Source organism: Dipodomys ordii, unplaced genomic scaffold (genome assembly GCF_000151885.1).
Source record: "Dipodomys ordii isolate 6190 unplaced genomic scaffold, Dord_2.0 Scaffold25, whole genome shotgun sequence".
Taxonomy (NCBI): domain Eukaryota; kingdom Metazoa; phylum Chordata; class Mammalia; order Rodentia; family Heteromyidae; genus Dipodomys; species Dipodomys ordii.
Window position 1 is genome coordinate 21,656,366 of NW_012267241.1, and position 19,201 is coordinate 21,675,566.

General features: G+C 42.4%; 1 protein-coding gene across 1 annotated transcript; it reads left to right on the forward strand.

Annotated features, from left to right (window-relative positions):
• The first annotated feature begins 5,575 nt into the window (after nt 1-5,575).
• Nucleotides 5,576-6,121, forward strand: Cetn1 (centrin, EF-hand protein, 1). Its single transcript, XM_013014880.1, has one exon. It carries the CDS (start codon nt 5,600-5,602, stop codon nt 6,119-6,121), a length of 522 nt encoding a protein of 173 aa, XP_012870334.1. The 5' UTR covers nt 5,576-5,599.
• Nucleotides 6,122-19,201: the final 13,080 nt, after the last annotated feature.

Consider the following 19,201-nt stretch of genomic DNA (forward strand, 5'->3'; position numbering starts at 1 on the left):
ACATGTTGCCCTCAATCCCAGTATCTGCTTTAAACTCCGTTGCTACTAGGAATATTTGGGTAAAAGTGTGAAGAACTATGCAATGCAGTCAAATCCTTGTCCTTTTTATAAAACATGGTCTGTTTTCTGTATCTGAAAGGAGCATTTCTTTATTCTTGGGGTTCATGGAATGAGAAATCTGTAGCCTTTGGCTGGATATTTAAAATCGATTCCTACACTTGCCAAAAAGGCTTGGGCTGAATCACTGGACTTGACTTCACAGTCCCATTCAGAGACCACCGGAATTGTAAAAGTTCTGCTGCTGAGTCAAGTTCTTATAAAGGGCTCCACATATTTCAGAGTAAATAACTTTGCTCTGATACCTTGGCTTGGGGTTCTTCCATCTGAGGCCCAGGACAGTTGTCTACTTGTGTAAGAGCAGCGTCAAACATTTGCATTTTCTCTTTCCTGCTTTGTGGGAAAGCAAACAGGCAATACATCAGCTTTATTAGACATGCTCTCAGTCTTGGATGGCACCTAAAATTTGCCGAGTACAACTTAAGTTCTAAGAGACTCCTGAGCCTTACTTTTTTCACGCCATCCAAATCAAATGGAAAACTAAATCATGGGCATATAATAAATAATAAATTAATAATAAATGATGAACTAAACAAACAACCTGGGTCATCTCTCTTGGTCTCTACTGACTGTAGCCACTGTTAAGGAATTCCACTACTTTTCCCCCTTCTAGCTATTAAGTGTTATGACCAAACTTGCATAACCATCTCCTCTTCTGCTCTTAGATAACAATTTTTTTTTGGTTTCTAGCTCCACTTTTTATTTACTTTCCTTTTCAAATATGTATATTTATTATCTTTCAATAGATGTACAAAGGAGTTGTCATTTAACGAAGCAGTTTATGAATATAATGCATCTTGATTCATGTCATCCCTTTTAACATTCTCCTCCATCCCTTCCATTCCTACTCCTTCAATCTCTTTGCTTAATTTTGCAAGTTATACATTGAATTGATGACTGCTTCCCTCTCCTTCTGACCCTTTCCCTTTGACTGCTCCCCTTTCAAGTACCTACTTCCTGGTGCTTATTATTTTTTAACTGTGAGTTAGCCTGAGTTCTCTCTGAATCTACCATATTTCAATTAATACACTCAAGCATTTTTTGAATATTATCTTATACATCATGATAAAAAAATTGCAAAAATTTCTGAACAAGCCTGGTACTGGTGGTTCATGCGTGTAATCCTAGCCACTCAGGAGGCTGAGATCTGAACATCATGGTTCAAAGCCAGCCAGGGCAAGAAAATCTGTGAGATTCTTATCTTCAATTAACTGCCAGAAAACTGGAAGTAGCATTGTGGCTCAAGTGGTACAGCGCTAGCCTTGAGCTGCAGAACTGAGGGACAGTAAAAAAAAAAAATCCTGAACTAATGAACAACAACAACAACAAAACCTAATGCATCTCCACTAATTTTCCAAGAATCTTGTTTGCTTTCTATCTGTCTTATTAGAACTGGAAAAGTAAAAGGTGCCAGTGGCTCACACTTGTAATTCTAGCTACTGAGATCTGAAGATAGCAGTTCAAGACAGTCCATGAAACTCTTATCTGTAACTAACAGCAAAAAGCTGAAAGTGGAACTATAGTTCAAGTAGTAGAGCACCAACCTTGAGTGGGAAAAGCTAAGTGATAGTGCCCAGGTTTTGAGTTCTAGACCTAGTACTGGCACACACGCACACACGCACACACGCACGCACACACGCACACACACACACACACACACACACAGATGAATGTGACTTGCACTAATGCCAACAAATGTTTCCCACTGACTTGCACATGAATGTAAAAGCAGGGACTAGAAAGACACAGACTTGAAAACAATTGTAAATATCAGTCACATGGTACTTTCCTCTAGTGATTTACCCCAGATTGAAACCCTGCCTTAGGATAGGACCCTACAAATTCTTGTTAAATCTTTTCTAGGCAAGATGATTAATTATTATCAGATTTAAGGAATAATATCAGAATTCTATTGCTGGCAGTGATGGAGACGGGGGAGGTTTTATAGAGATAGACCAATTGAGACTTCGACCCACAAGAAGGAATATAAGCTTCAAGACAGAGTTGTATCATGGGGTTTTGGACAGCCAGACTTATGGGAAAACTTTGATGGAAGGCAAGATTGTTCATGAGCTAAGAGATGGAGGTGCGACAGAAAGGAAATTCTAGGAGTTGGTGGAAGTTTTCCCAAACTAAAGTTTACTCTCTTTTTCTATCCAATTATGTAAAGGTTTTAGATGTGTCATGATATCAGATGTGTGAGGGAAACAGACAATTCTGCAAAGCTAATAATATGGAGATGTAATTATAATTAAGTGAAGGACAATCCTGGTTAGCCATGCTGGGCCCAGCTGGTTTGGGGGAGTGGTCTTAGTTGTTGTTGTTGTTGTTGTTGTTGATTACATGATGTCCTGCTGTAATGGAACTCTATGACTGCCTTGGCCTCCAGCCAATGTGCAGGGTGATTTTTCCCCCCTGTGCTTATAGCCTCTGGCACTGTCCTTCTACTGATACTATGTTTTAGGAATAACCTCAAATTTGGAGAAAGCGATATGATATAATGAACAAAACATCAGCCCTTGGGTTCGGACAGGCTAAAGTTTAATCCCAGAGCCACATTTATTGTCTGGGTAAGGGTGAATTTGTATTACAGATCTCTTTTGTGCTCTGTGTTTTTCAGCTACAAAATGAGAACATGAATGCAAGGATTAAATGAGATAACAAATGGGAGGCCTAAGCCCAGGCTAGGCACCCAATAAATGGAAGTCCTCCTTTCTTTTTTTAAAACATAATTTAGATTATGAACATAAAGTAACTCTGCACCAAGAGCTGAGTCTGTTTTCCAGGAAGGGAGCTCTTGGTGGCCCTTTGTTGTGACTGTTGATTGCACACATCTGGAAACTATGACAACCAGTTTGCTTTGAGTTCCAGTTGGCCCCAACACAGCTCTCTATAAGACAGCTTCCATCCTTCAGTTTTTCCCAACACATCATAGCTTGGCTAAAATGTGGGCAGAGGAGTGGGTGTCAAAAGAAATGCACAAAGTCTGGGGAGTACTCAGATTCAACTGGCAAACCTCCACAGTGCTCTCTGGCCCATTGGAGCCCTGTCCCCAGAGCTTTCATGGCTATCCTCTCATTGAAGAACTTTTAGGGAGATCTATGATAATAATACCTCCTTTGTAGATGCTTCCCATGAATCTGGGAGGTTAACTGACCTTCCCAAGGTCACAGAAATAATAAGGCATGGCCTTGGAAGAAGATCCCAGGCTTTTTGTCTAGGAGAAAGTAGAGCAAGAAGATGTGCAGCTGTATATCTGTACCATCTGCTTGCAAGACTCAACTTTGAGTTGATACTGTCAGGGGCAGATGCTCAAAGGTAGGGGAGCCAAGTGCCCAGGGAAGCTCCCTTGACCTTTAGAAATCCTATATACAAGCTCTCTGTCCACTGGGGCTTGTGGTGAGAAATCTAATTAAACATGTCATGTGGACCTGAGCCCGTAGTTCGGTGCTATATGCTTTCCTAACACATGTGAGGTTCAAGCCCCAGCACTGAGGGAAGTAGGGATATATTATTTAATCAATATCGGATCACAATTGATTTTAAGTTTCTAAAAAAAACTTGAAACATCATTTCATCTTTTGTGGTTTTCTTTTTTAAAAAATTTATTCTGAAGGTATTTTAGGACCAGCATTACTAGGCATTAATTAAGTGAATATTTATTAATCTACCTACAAATTGTCAAGTACTATTCTAGGTACTAAGGATTACACATATTCCTGTATAAAACTTCTTCCAAGTGCCATCTATTGTAATAGATTGAGTAATGATAGGTTGAGAATTTTATTTTGGCAAAGAACACTAAAAATTATAAGCCAGTTGCCTTTTTAAAAACTCTTTAAAACAATAAGAGCAGTTCTAATAGCAATTTCTTTGTAGTTTTACTTGGTAACTATTCTGTTTGTGCTCCCAAAGTCTTCCATTTCCCCCTATTTCTTGGCTTACCTCTTCATTTCCAAGAAGCAGTTTTGAGCCCCATATTATCTCTTCCTATGTCCACAAAGTAGGGCTTCTGTAACCACACATTGGGTTCTCCTCTTGGTGAGGACTACCAAGAAGATAAAAGAATGGATAGTTCTTACTTGGATCAAGTAAGGATATCATGGGGTTGTTTGCAAAGCAATTGCTCTCCTAAAACAAGAGGTCTGGGGAGTTTATTCTGTGAGTGTATATCTACTCATATAGAAAAGTACCTAGGGTGGGGGTGGGGGTATTTCTAAGCATGCCTAGTTTAGCTGATAGACTACTTGTTTAACAGAAAAAGGTGGTGGACATGAAACTTCTGGGTATACTTGATTTGACAGTAAATGAATGAAGCTTATTCTAAGTGACCTCCTAAGTTTCACCGAAGAATTTTAGCTCAAAAAGAGGAAAAAGGAGAGAGGAAAGAGGGAGAACTTTGAAGGTATACATTAGCAATCTTTTAAAGGCGTGTCAACTTTGTCTCCTGTAAGAGTTTGTCCATAAAGTTACCTTTCTTCCTCATTTAGTGGCTAACACTACCAGAGTATGTGTTTCAGTATAGCAAACTCTTGTTGGATGATAAGCAGAGTAAAATTTGTGTGTGTGTGTGTGTGTGTGTGTGTGTGTGTATCACCAGATTGCAATCCAAATCAAAAGCCTAGTGAATGAAATTAGGACCATTATTCAAGCGCAATTATACTGAGTACGTCAAATTGAAACCCTAGAAGTAAATCATACATTTGGATATTACATTTCATATTTCAGAACATGCCAGAAGTTTTAGTATGGTTGAGTATAATGTCAGGAGACAAACTTCCACAAATTTCTTGACATAACTTTTTCCATTTTTATCTGTTTTCCATTTATGTCGAGTGGAACGCATGGGGAGACTTTTAATATTCCCTTTTCCTTCTCCTTTTCCATATTTAATGCCAAGTGATCAAACTCAATCTTGATTACCTCAAATTTGCCCTTGAGTAACCTCAGACCAAGTATGTTTTCTTAATTAGATCGGAAAGGAGCGAAGCACTTCCAAATAAATCTATAAACCAGGCCTAGGGATGCACTGGAAAGAAGAGTAAGCGCCAGTGAATGATAGAAGACAAGCTGTCCTTGCCAGCTCAGGTATCTACTTGTAGAACGCGAGTAATGAACCAAGGGAACTGTAGATTATAACGTCAGTTAGAATCTGACAGATGTGGCTGGAAAGCTCAGGGACCCAATCCAGGGAAAGAATGGGTGAAGGGGATGGATGCTGGCGCCGAGGCCCCGCCCCGCCCCGTGTGATTGGCTAATGCACCGGCCCAGCCTTGGGAAGGGATGCAGGGAAGGGATGCAGACACTGAGGCTCCGCCCCATATTGCTGACTGACACACTGCAGGCCCAGCCCCAGGAAGGGATGCAGAGGGGGGTGGGGAAATGCAGGCGTCGAGGCACCGCCCCGTGTGATTGACAGAAGCACACTGCGCAAGCGCCGTGGCCGCAGCTAGTGCCGTTAAGGTACCAACCGCTAGGGAGGATGGCTTCCAGCTACAGGAAGTCAACCGCGGCGTCCTCCGCCAGCCAGAAGAGAAAGGTGGGTCCCAAGCCGGAGCTCACTGAAGATCAGAAGCAAGAAGTGCGGGAAGCCTTCGACCTCTTCGATGCCGACGGAAGTGGGACCATCGATGTGAAGGAGCTGAAGGTGGCCATGAGGGCGCTGGGCTTCGAACCCAGGAAAGAAGAGATGAAGAAAATGATCTCGGAGGTGGACAAGGAGGGCACGGGGAAGATCAGCTTCAACGACTTCCTGGCTGTGATGACGCAGAAGATGGCCGAGAAGGACACCAAGGAGGAAATCCTCAAGGCCTTCAGGCTCTTCGATGACGACGAAACGGGCAAGATCTCCTTCAAAAACCTGAAGCGCGTGGCCACGGAGCTGGGGGAGAACCTGACGGACGAGGAGCTGCAGGAGATGATCGACGAGGCGGACCGCGACGGCGACGGCGAGGTCAACGAGGACGAGTTCCTCAAGATCATGAAGAAGACCAACCTCTACTGAGGCGGTCTGGCTGGGCCTCCGGCGCCTGCTTCCTGGGGCGAAAAGGAACGAACGGACAAAGGGGCACCGGGAGAAGGGGCAAGCCATCGGTTTCCCCGCTTCTCCTTTTCCTCGTGGATTGATGTCTAGATCCATTATAAATTTTAGAGATACTTGTCACGTGCGTTCTGTTTTCTGATCGTTCTCAAGAGCAGATCTGGAAGATGGTTAACCCTCACGAAAAGGCCCCGAGGCTGGAGTCCACCCAACGCTGGGCTTTGCTCTGGTGGCCCATCCCTGAAGCTGAAGTGCAGGACCGCTTTGCAGGGGTTGGGGGAGGGAGGGGACAAACAGGAAATGTGGCTCCCTCGTTACCTCGTTGGTGGTTTTTTTGTTTTTTTTTTTTTTAAGGATCTTGCTTTATAGATCACTCCTTAAATTCAACTCAATATTCTAGCGTGATGGGGTGGAATCTGCCCAGCAAGTCACCCAAACCATTGCTTGTCACTTTACCGTATACTGGTTTGAAGGAGAACAGCCTGGCCACACAGGATCTTTTTTTTTTTAACCTCAGAAAAAAATACTGTTTTAAAGTATGGGCCTGCTGGGGGCATAGTGGCACACATGCCAGTAACCCCAGCCCTTTGGGAGACTGAGGCAGGAGGATCTCCAGTTCCATGCCTGTCACCAAAAAAAAAAAAGTATAGTCTTGCCTTTGGGAAGTGGTAAATTGTGCAAGGTAGACTATTTGCATGTGAAATCATGCAAATAGTGTTCCTTTAGTGATCCCAGTAAGGAATAAAAGGCATACCAAAAAACCTGTGTGGCTGTGTAGAGTTGGTATGGATGGGTCCCTGCTTTCTGTGATAGTTAATAACTGATAAAGAGGACAAGACCAAAGATGTATAAGGACATTACCCACAAAGTAAGAATGCCAATGCCTTACATCAGCGGAGGATCTGAAAGGGGTATCTCAATTTTATAGTAAGTCATAGGACATCATAGGTCCAACTCAAGATCATTACAGGGTTGGTTTCCATGGGAAACAAGACCCTACCCCTGAAATGTGAATGCAGGAAATTAAATCAACTGCACTTTGATCATATCTCCACACAGAAGAGGTATAAAGTCAAGACTGGGCAGAGAGATAGACCAAGTTATAGCCAAGGTCTCCACTGACCGATGGAGAGCTCCAGAGGTAGAGTAGCTGACCCTATGGATATATCTCAAGTTGGAACAACAAAGTAGGGCCTCTAAAACTTCTCACTGCTAGTCAGTAGGTATGACCTTGGGCAGGGTGGCCCCTCCTTAGCCAAAGGTAATCACTGGGAGGGAGAACCCAACTACACATTGTCACATGTCAACATTCTTTAAAAATAAAATAAAAGCTAGGTAATTAAGTACAATAACCAGAAAAATATTGCCTAAAATAGATAAGCTTCCTGATCCAGAATTGGCCATCCAGGACTAAGACAAGTTTGGGGACTCAATGGGGGAAAATATTTAAGATCTTTTGTGGCCCCCTTAGTGAGTTGTAGACTTGCAATCTATATTGGCTCCCTGGCTCTCCAGCTACCTCTTTCATCATTTGGCGTTTGTGAGCCTGAGGCCCAAAGAATCTGGCTTGTGCAGGCCTCTTGGCAGCTCTGTCAGGGCAGCTGCATCTGTGTGGGGTGTCTCTACACAAAGCACCCGGCCAGCCCACTGGCAGAGGCTGAAATCCAGCCATGACCCACCTTCTGAGCAACTGCTCAGAAGGATCTTTGCTTAGAACTGTTGGGGTCCACCCCCTTCCCACACACAACCCTTTTGTCTACCCAGAGAGGTACTCCCCCCCTTTTTTTTAATTTGCACAAGATATTGTTAATATGACTTGAGGTTTTGCATTGCAATTTTTTTGTATGCTTATGAGTGGCGAGATTTACCTAGCCCACAGTTTTGAAGGCTCAAGGGCATGGTACTGGCATTGGCTCCATTCTTGTTTACTTCACATCCTAGCAGGTAACAATAGCATCGGCGAGGGAGACCTACCGGTAGATGGGGGTGTGGTTCCCCAATATCCTTCCAAGTATTTAAGAGCCTCCCACTCACCCTGGGGCCCCATCTTCTACTAAAGGTTCAACCAGCTCCCAATAAGTCTACCTTGAGAACCAAGGCTTTCACACACAAGCCTTTGGAGAACACATAGCCAAACCACAGAGGACTGGCAAAGTTGGAAAATCCGAAATTTCACATAAATTTCCATGGTTTTGGCTTTTGAAAAACTAACTGTTCTTTGCACAGCAGGCCCATATTTTTGTCCTGACCATCACGTGCTTAGTTGGAGAGGAGCAGCCCCTACTGGCTTCACAAGCACACCCAGGGTCCCTGCAGGCCTGACCTTCCATGTCACCTGCAGCTCCAGCCCCACTCCAGTGACTTCCTGCCAGCACGTTGGCAATCGCGCCTCTAGGGGGCAGCATTTCTGCCTGTCATCTGAATGACAGGTGAGGGCTTTCTCTCCCTGCAACTCTCCATAAAGCCAGGGAAAGGTGCTCTCGGGTCAGGCAGCAACGCCCATCAGTGTTGGGTTTCCCTGGTTTAAGCAGAACAAGCCATTCCCTGTTCTCACTGGAGGAAAATGGAAATACTGTTAGCTCCCCCCAAAGCTGCCAGCAAAACCCAGGCAGCCTCCTGGCTATACCTATTTATTTCTTCTTTTTTTTCCAAAACAGCTAAGAGGAGGTGGAGGGTTCAAGAAAGCACGCCACCTGTATAAAACCATGGGCAAAAACAAAGCAAAAGCCAGGTGCCAGTGGCTCATGCCTGCAATCCTAGCTACTCAGGGGGCTGAGATCTGAGAATCATGATTGAAAGGGAGCTGGGCAGAAAAGTTCATGAGATCCTCACATTCAATTGACCAGAAAAACAATAGATTTGGAGCTGTGGCTCAGTGGTAGAGTGCTGGCCTTAAGCAAAAACAAACTTAGGGACAATGCCCAGGCCCTGAGTTCAAACTCTAGTACTGACATAAATAAATATATAAGAATATAACTAAACACAATAAAAAAGAATATAACTAAATACATAAAAATATAAATACATAAGTAAATAATCCAAATGTCCATGCCCAACCTACTAGATTACTGATTCCAGAAAACAGTCATGAGCCAAATGAATGCTACCCTGTCTCATAGGTCCTGGATTTTGAGTCTAATGAGGAGGAGGCTACTGACGCTATTTATGGTTACATAAGCTGATTAGTGAAGCTTAGCCTACTTGCGATGGACAAGTCTACCAGGGGAACTGATGCTGTCTTACTTGTTCTCTCCCTGGTACTTTTCCTCTGGAGATTACAAACAGATATGAAGAAGGCCACTCTCATCTGCCACATTCAAACCCATGATTTCCCAGCTCCCTTCTCAACACTGGTGCAAGTCCTCAGTGCCTGACAGCTACTAAGAAGAGATGAGCTGCTGTTACCTAATAAAAATGCCATAAATGCAGAATGATGAACTACCATGGGAAATGAATCCACAGAAAGGACACGCTGGAATGTGGGATAGTAAAAATCACTTAAACTTTGTGTGACCTTGCAGAAAGTCCTAGTGTTATATTTTTTTCCTGGTCCCTCAGATAATGCTATGCTTGCTTCCCAAGTCAAACTATCATGTGAGCTGAATTCAGCTGAATTCAGACTCTCTCTCTCTCTCTCATCACAAGGTAGCCTGAATTCTCTGCATCCAGCCTCCTTCTGACAGTATCCCCTAATGATTCAATTACTTCCATGGAGGCTGCTCACTTGTGGCCACAAGGACAGAAGTGCCCCTCTTTGATAATTGAGAACAGTGCTGAGCAGAGGGTCAGATCACCCTGGGGTGGTGTCCACCAAGAAAGTGGCTGTGACACCAAGTTCCTGGATGGTTTCTTACAGCTGGTCCTGATTTTCCATGGGCTCACCTTTAAATTAAAAGAATTTCTGTACTTTCAAGAATTTGAAAACAAAGCCATGTGTGAGATTCACCCATGTGCCCTTGCAAGAAATAGGTTGCATTCCTTGTTGTGCACCCTCCATCCCTCACCCCAGAATGTCATCTATGTAAATGTTCCTGAATTAATCTTTAGCATGTGCCCATGTTGTTTTGATTTACTAAACTTTAAAAAAATATGCCTATTGTTCTCTTTTAACAGCTTTTGGCAACTATTTCAGAAATTGAAATGCATTAGCAAAATGAGTACAATTAGCAAGTACTATCCAACAAATACTAGAGAGACAGCTATCCAATACACAGAGAGCAGGATTATAGTAGACTGTACAATGCCATAGACAGTTTCTTATTTAATTTCCTTCTTAATCAGTAAGATACAGGGAAATCATAGGAAAAAACAGATGATATCAGAACCGTATTTTTTCATGTCTGGGTTTTTTTTTTGGTTTTGTTGTTTTTTGTTTTGTCGGCCATGGGGCTTGAACTCATGGCCTAGGTGCTGTCTCTGAGATCTTTTGCTCAAGGCTCCTGCTCTACCACTTTGAACCACAGCTCCACTTCCAGTTTGGGAGTGGTTAATTGGAGATAAGAGTCTCATGGAGACTTTTCTGCCTGGGCTAGCTTTGAACCATGATCCTCAGCTCTCAGCCTTCTGAATAGCTAGCTTACAGGTGTGAGCCACTTGCATCTGGAATGTCTAACTATTTTTGTATTTACAGTGAGAATGCAATCTAATGTAAAGAACAGAGACGCTCATTAGGATATGGATTCTGTACTTATAATATTATGTATCGTAGTTAAACTTCTCTGATTTGTGTTTATCTGTTTTGGAGGGAGTAGGCACATGTTTGTGAACTCAGGCTGGTGAGCAGACAGACAAGTGCTGTGCCTCTGAAACATCCTCCTCAGCCCTGGTTTCTTTTCTAACAATGGGGTTTTATTAAGCCAGATGCTGGTAGCTCACATCTATAATCCTAGTTTCTCAGAAGGCTGAGATGTGAAGGATCACAATTTGAAGCTAGCTCAGACGGGAAAGTCCTCCAGACTCCATCTCCAAAATAATCATAAAAAAGCAAGCTGGAGATGTAGCTCAAGTAGAATGTTAACTGCAAGCAAAAAGGCTGAGCAAGAGTGCAAGTCCCTGAGTTGAAGCCTCAGTAACTGCGTACACACACACACACACAGAATATACATAGTTCTGAAAGCATTGACTGAGATTCTATGGGCAATCCAACAGAGTGACTGATACAATATCACATGATCAATAAAGGTAGCTAGTAGTCTATGTTTACTGCAGCATTATTTACCATAGCTAAGATATGGAACCAACCCAGATGCCCCTCAGTAGATGAATGGATGAAGAAAATGTGGTATATATACACAATGGAATTCTATGCCTCCATCAGAAAGAATGACATTGCCCCATTTGTTAGGAAATGGAAAGACTTGGAAAAAATTATATGAAGTGAAGTAAGCCAGGCCTAAAGAAACATACAACCCATGGTTTCCCTTATTTTCAATAACTAGTATATGTCTGAGTCAAGCAGAAAAGGTCAGATAAGTTGATGTTAAGCGAAATGAACCCCAAGATAAGGACACAAGTGGTTTTTTTTCCTTGCTATTGTTTCTAATGTATTTATAAGGTACCATATGACTTTTTTGTTGTTTTTTTATGTCCCTCCCCCACGGTATAACCCCTGTTTTCACTGTATTTGATGTTGGTATAATTTGGGGAGGGGAAGGGAAAAAACAAATTGTTTAAATAGGGATACAGGTGGACCCTTTGCAATAATGAGATGTACAAGATGCTATGTTGAAAAATGAACTTTACAATTTAGGCGGGGGGTGGGGGGTAGTATTTACTACTACTACTAGTTAACAAGTAGTTATACTAGCAAAATACTAGAAGTATTTTCAGTGGGTGGTAATTTCAAACTTTATGCTGGCCATGATGGCACACACCCATAATCCCAACACTTGGGGCTGACACAGGAAGATCACAGTTCAAGGTTAGTGTAGACTACATAGCAACCTTATATTTCAAAAAAAGCAAGAGAAAGGAAAAACTCTAGAAATATACTTGGTCCTCTGAAAGCTTGGATTCAAGCAAATGTAGATCAGAGTTATTTTTTTTAGGGCTGGATATAGTTCAGTGGCAGGGTGTTTGTCTAGCATGTATGAGGCCCTGAGCTTGATGTTTGATACAACAAAAATAATTTTTTAAATTGTGTCTACATTGAGCATGTACAGCCTCTATTTTTGTTGTGATTCCCTAAACACTAGAGTACAACAACAGCATTTACATTAAGGTATCTAGAGACAAGTCAAAGTACAGATGGCCCTTGAACAACATAGCATTGGAACTGTGTGAGTCCATTTGTACACTATTTTTGTTTGGGGATCTGTAAAAATTTGACAAAACTCACAGAAGAGTATATAGAGTATATAGCTGGGAAATATTAGGAGAAAAAAATCAAGAAAAGGTTAGCGACACAATGAATGCATCAACTATATGTAGATACTAGTCTATTTTTTTTAAATCTGTTCCTACCATAAACATTCATGCCAATCTGTTACCAAAAAAAGCTTACAGTTATCACAATAACCTGTGCAAACAGATTATTCACAGCATCAGGTGCCATCAAGAGAAACTTACACCAATGAAAAGATGAAGGGTTAAAATTATAACTGCATGAAATCAATTGTGGTAAAACTATACTGCAGTAATTTCTGCATAGCATTTAACTCCAATAGGGCTAGTGTCCACTTAAACAATGCCAACCTTAGAAGAAATAGTTTAATTGTCAAAGCTTATAGAATTCACAAACTTTATAGACCATGATAATGACAATTTGCCTTGTGGAGGTTAAAAAGTGTTGTGACTTTAAGTATCATTCGCCCACAGTACTGTGGAATTTGTGACATTTATATAATTATTTAATCTCAATTAAAATATTTTTTAAAAATGTCAACCTTGTTTCTAATGCATTTGTAAGATTATCTCTTTGTTGCTTTGTATGTCCCTCCCCCACAGTATAAGCCCTGCTTTCACTGTAAAAAAAAAAAAATGTCAACCTTGTAACTGTTGTCATCACCACATGAGAAGGTCCTCTCTCCATTCAATTGCATTTGTCACTCGTGGCTCACCAATGTATACAGTCCATAGAGTGTGCACAATAGAAGTTCATTAACTATTAATGCTATCGATAATGCTTCTGGTCAACAACAACTGACTGGAAGTTAAGTGCTTAAGGAATCCAAAGTCATATGCAGACTACATCATGACTGCCATTTTCAAATGATTAAAATATCTTATTTTGCCAGGAAGCTGAGATATGAGGATGTGGTTCAATGCCAGTTTGGACAGGAAAGTCTCATCTCCAATTGATGCCAAGCAAAAAGCCGGAACATAGTAAAAAGCCAGCTTTAATCATTATCATAAAAATTAAGTCATTTAAATTGCTTTAACTCTTTTAATAGCACAGGCAATTTTTGAGTGCTTAATTGGAGATAAGAGTATCACAGGGACTACCTGGCCTGGCTTTGAACCACAATCTTAGCCTCCTGAGTAGCTAGAATTACAGTTGTGAACCACCAGCACCTGGCAACACACAGGCGATTTATAATTTGTGTGTTTGGTTTATTTGCCATTTTCTTTTTTGGTTTTGGGGTTGTTTTGTTTGTTTTGGAAGTATTTGAGGTTGAACTCAGGGCTTTACATTTGTTAGACAGGTTACTCTACCACTTAAGCCTCACCTCCAGCCCTAATGTGATTAAAATTGACTTCAGTAGTATTAACCTTTCTTACCAACAGTCAAGCAATCCACTAGCCAGGTTTTTTCTAAAATACCTCATAAACTATAAATACTATACCCTGGCTATTTCCTGTACTTATATTTTAAAAAGGACACATAAATCAGTCTCTATATGGTGCTTCTCCCTGTAGAAAGAGTCGATTTGGTTCAAGAACCAGTAGATATCAGGTTTCTATAGTTCTGCCAAAAGTTTGAAGATAGAGACTTGCTGCAAAAATAATCTATGCTTGCTCTCAACCATTTCCCCCTATTTGCATCCGCAAAGATGTGCAATGGTCAGTGGAGCCAAACTCACCTCTGCCCGTTTCTCTTGCAGAGCTGAGAGGAAGGACCTTGCAGCTTATAAAAGGGATGACAGGCAAAGTGTCGGAAATAATGTCCAGACACTGGGGAAACAGGTGAAGAGAGAAGCTTCTTTCTGTAAATATGTAGAGTACATTTTGACTTTACACCCAAGGGATTCATTAAAGTTGTTTTATTTTTAATTATTTATTTATTTTTGGTGCCAATCCTTAGGCTTAAATTCAGGGCCTGGGTGCTGTCCCTGAACTTCTTTGCTTAAGGCTAGCCCTCTACTACTTGAGCCACTTCTGGTTTTTTATTGGTTAATTGGAGATAAAGTCTCATGGTCTTTCCTTCCTAGACTCGATTTGAACCACAATCCTCAGATCTCAAGCCTTTAGAATAGCAAGGATTATAGGCATGTGCTGCTGGCATCCTAAAAGTTTTTTTATTTTTTATACTTAAGTAATTGTGTGAATAATATTTTTTTATTTGGTACTGGTACTTGAGCTCCAGGCCTCATGTTCTTGCCTGTCTTTTTCACACACACAGTTGGTACTCTATCACTTGAGCCACACCTCCAGTTCCAGCTTTTTGCTGGTTAATTGGACATTTTGTCTGAGACAGCTTTGAACTGAGACTCTCATATCTCAGCCTCTTGAGAAGCAAGAATTAGAAGCATGAGTCACTGTAAAGTTGTTTTCTAAGAATTTGTACCTGGTGCCAATGGCTCATGACTGTAATCCTAGCTACTCCGGATACTGAGATCTGAGCATTGCAGTTCCAAGCCAGCCTGGGCAGAAAAGTCTGTGAGACTCTTACCTCCAATTAACCACCAGAAAACTGGAAGTGGTGCTGTGGCTCAAGTGGTAGAATGCTTGCCTTGAGATGAAGAGCTGAGGGACAGTGCCCAGGCCCAGAGTTCAAGCCCCATGACTGAGAAAAAAAAAAAAAAAAGAATTTGTGGTAGGAGAATAGCAGCAGCAGTTTAACCAGTAAAGTTCCTAGGAGCTAGAGAAAGTTTCCAGTGTTACACAATGCAAGGTAACTGTCCAAGAGCTATAATGACTTGATTATCTTGGGGTAATGCCTCTCTAAAAATCTATATCATGAGAAATCAAAGTGTCCATGTTTCATTGATCCTAATCATCGAGTGGCCAATTGCCCCCAGTTTTCCTGGGACTCACAGTATCTTAGACAAGGACAAGGAGTGCTAAAATGAACACAGCGCCAGGCAAACTGGGACATGTGGTTGTCCTGCTATACACAGCCTCACCTGTATTATCAGAATATCTGGATCACCTTAATTGCCATTGCTTGTCTGGCTCATGACAGTCAAGAAGCTTTTATGAATTGCCTACTGTCTACCAGAGCTAGAGATGATGATGATCAAGGGGTGGACCAGCAATATCCTGTAGTTTGGATCTCATGCTGATGGCTCCCTGGGAGCCTCTTCCCTCAATGTTCCTGGTGCTCTGAAACCAGTAGGCTGCACTAAACCAAGTAGCCTAACCCAATCTAACCTTTCCAGTGGACTCTGTCAATTTGTTAGGGAAGTGAATGGAATAGGGCCAAAGATACGTGAAGGGCTTGTCTGTATTCTTGCCTGCCTTCCCTCAAATATTAAACAATATAGCTTGCTTCCACAAAAGATCTGCTTGTTTATGCATTGGCATTACTAGGGTTTGAACTCAGGGCCTTGCACTTGCTAGCCTCCACCATTTGAGCCATGTCCACAGCCCTTTTTGCTCTTGTTATTTTTTAGGTAGGGTCTCACTCTTTTTTGTTCAGGCCGGCCTGTACTTGGTTCCCCTTTATTTATACTTCCTATGTAGTTGGGACGGAAAGCATGTACTACTGCACTCAGCATTTTTCTTGTTTAGACCAGTCCTGGGGTTTGAACTCAGGGCCCAGACTTTTACTCAAGGCTAAAGCTCTACCACTTGAGCCAAAGCTCCACTTCCAGCTGTTTATTGGAGATAAGAGTCTCATGGATTTTCCTGCCGGGGGCTGGCTTCGAACAGCAATCCTCAGATCTTAGCCACCTGAGTATGTAGAATTATACAGGCATGAGCCACCAGCTCCCAACTGTATCCGGCTTTTTATTGGTTAAGATGAGGTCTTTTTAATTTTTGTTGGGGCTGGCCTTGAAATGTGATGCTCTTGGTCTCAGCCTTTCAAATAGTTTAGACTTCAGGATTGAGCCACCACTGTCCGACTTTATCTTTAGGTGTTACAGGAACTTTCACACTGTGCGTATATCTGGGAAGCTCATGAGTGGCATAGTTTAGAATGATAAGCTGCCAGCCCTCCACCTGCAATCACTGTGAGGAGCCATGAGACAAGGCTGCATCCGATGGTGAGGTATGTGCTCTGTGTCCGCCCACCCCATGTCCACTTCTGTGCCTTGCTCTGTGCCCTATGAAGACCAGGTCCTGAGCTGGCATCACCAGGCCTCTACCCTGCTGATCTCTTGGGTTCTCTACCGAGGACTGAGCTCCTTCCATTCCTAACACCAAATCACACCAGGAACTTCAATTTCCCCATTCCTCCTCAGCCTTCAGCAAGGTAGAGGATCTCCACTGCAGCTAGTAAGTAATCCTGTCTTTCACATATTTTTCAGGAGATGAGTTTTTTTTATTCCAGGACCTGATAAATAGACAGGCTGAAATGTGAAAATCCATGAGAAGATCTGACCTTGGTGATTAAGGAAGATGAAGAAAGAACTTGTTGGTTTCTTTGATATGGACATGTTCATTTAAAGAATGATTCCCTTTCACCTATTGTAAGAAAATGGTCATATTGATTCACTTTGGTTTTGTTTGTTTGGTGGTACTGGAGTTTGAATTCAGAGCCTCTTTTTGCTTGGCTTTCTTGCCATCATTGGCACTCTACCACTTAAGCCATGCCTCCAATCCAGATTTTTGCTGATTATTTTAGAGATGAAGTCTCATAGACCTTTCTGCCTAGGCTAGTTCCTCCACATCTCAGCGTCTTAAGTAACTAGGTATGAGCCCCAGACACCTAGCTCACAATTTTGATTTTGAAATAAAACCAAAAATAACTTTTGTGGCATGTCACCTGAGAAGAGTCCCACATTAATGCTATGTCAAACACACTGACAAATCAGCCTTTGGGGACTGGAACAAGTCTCTTGATGCCTTTTAGATATAAAAGAATATGTCCATGAGGACTGGAAATGTAATCTAATGGTAGAATGTTTGGGTAGCACTCATGTGGCCCAGTTCACTAGCACTGAAAAAAAAACTCTGGCCATGACTAATGAGGTAGGGGCTCTAGCTGTAAGACATGCATGTTATTTTCGTTTGTTTTAATAACTTTAGGTCTGTTGCCTTCATCTTCAGAAACCCTACAGTCAGTGCACAAGAAGAATTTGTTTTCATGTAGAGAAAGTCTGATTGGTTGAGGATACATTTAACAAATCAAGCAATGTATTAGAATATTTGTATGCTCCTGTTCATATTTCCTTAGTTCATCTGGGCTTGCAACTACTCAGCCATTTGTGGGCCAGAAGGTGAGATACACACGTGAGTGTCAGAGGACTTGTCCCTCCAGAGGCCACTGGGATGGACAGGCAATGCTCATCGTCAAATACTCAGTGTTCACCACCTGTTGTCATGGAGATTAAGAACCAAAGTCAAACACATGTGGCAAGGTAACAACAGTGTAGAAAGAATTTAAAGAGAAACTTAATGTGTGTGTGTGTGTGTGTATGCGTGCACAGGCGCGTGCTAGCACGTGTATGCAGGCCAGTCCTTGAACTCAGGGCTTAAGTCCTGTCCCTAAGTTTTTTTTTTATATTCAAGGCTTGCACTTTACCACTTGAGTCACAGCTCTACTTCTGGCTTTTTGATGCTTAATTGAAGTATTAGTCTCATGGACTTTCCTATCCATGCTGGCTTTGAATTACCATCCTCAGATCTCAGCCTCCTGAGTAGCTAGGATTACAGACATAAGCTACTAGCACCTAGTTTCAATTTTTAATTATTATTCATTTCTTGCATTTGCGCCAATGTCCTTGGCTCCCACCCGAATGAGTTTACCTTCCTTATCCTCCAAGTTCACACAGGCCTTCCAGCTGCTTGTCCAGACGCCATGCATCTGGCAGTCTGTTTGGGGTCAGCCACTGGATTACAGGACAGAGACATCTGGATGAATCCCAAATGTCTAAGTGTGGTGGCGGAGATGGGGCAGGGTGAGCTTGAGGAGAAGCTGGGTCAAGGAGCTGGTAAGCCAGTAGAAGGTGGGCCACGTGTGCCTGTCCTTTGTGTAACACCCCAGAGCCTTGGCCAGGGCAGTCATGAAGGACAACACGCTAGGAGACATAAGCATCCATCTAAAGAGGACAGAGGAAAGGGTCAGGACAGCGTCAGCACGAGGAACCTCCAGCTGGGAAAGCAGCCAGCACATGGCCGGCACCCAACAAATACTGCCAGACATGAGCACAGCTAGCTTGCAGAGCTAAAAAGCTTAGGCCACTCTTACTGGTAGCCAATCAGAAGTGGGTTGGGAATAGTGACATTCATGCAACACTGTCAACTGTCCTGCTCAGAGTCCCTCCATATCAGCCTGGTCTCCCTCACACTTCCCTCTGTTAGTTTATGTATTGCTAGTATGAGGGCCTGAAGTCACTTTACCATAGGAGACGGACCCCCAGCCCTTTTTGCTTTAATATGTATTAAATAAGATCTCAAATATGTGCTTGGGGCCAGCCTCAGACCTTCCTACCTCTGCCTCAGGTGTTCCTGTCTCCACCTCCTATGTAAATGGGATTACAGGCACACACCACCATCATGCCTGGCTTAATTTGTTGCAATGGATTCTTGTTAGCTGTTTTCCCAGGTTGGCCTTCAACTGTGATCCTCTGGATTTCTGCCTTCTGATTACCCTCATTTCTCTCTATGACTTGCCTCCTCTTCAGTCTTTCATGAGGATTTTTCTGCCAGCTATCCGCGGTGTCTGATCATTCTTCAGAGTGGGGTCCCTACAGGGTAAGCACTCTGTCACCTCTCACA

Excerpts from the sequence above, each read along its gene's own strand:
- Cetn1 (XM_013014880.1), top strand. The coding sequence starts at position 5,600 with ATGGCTTCCAGCTACAGGAAGTCAACCGCGGCGTCCTCCGCCAGCCAG.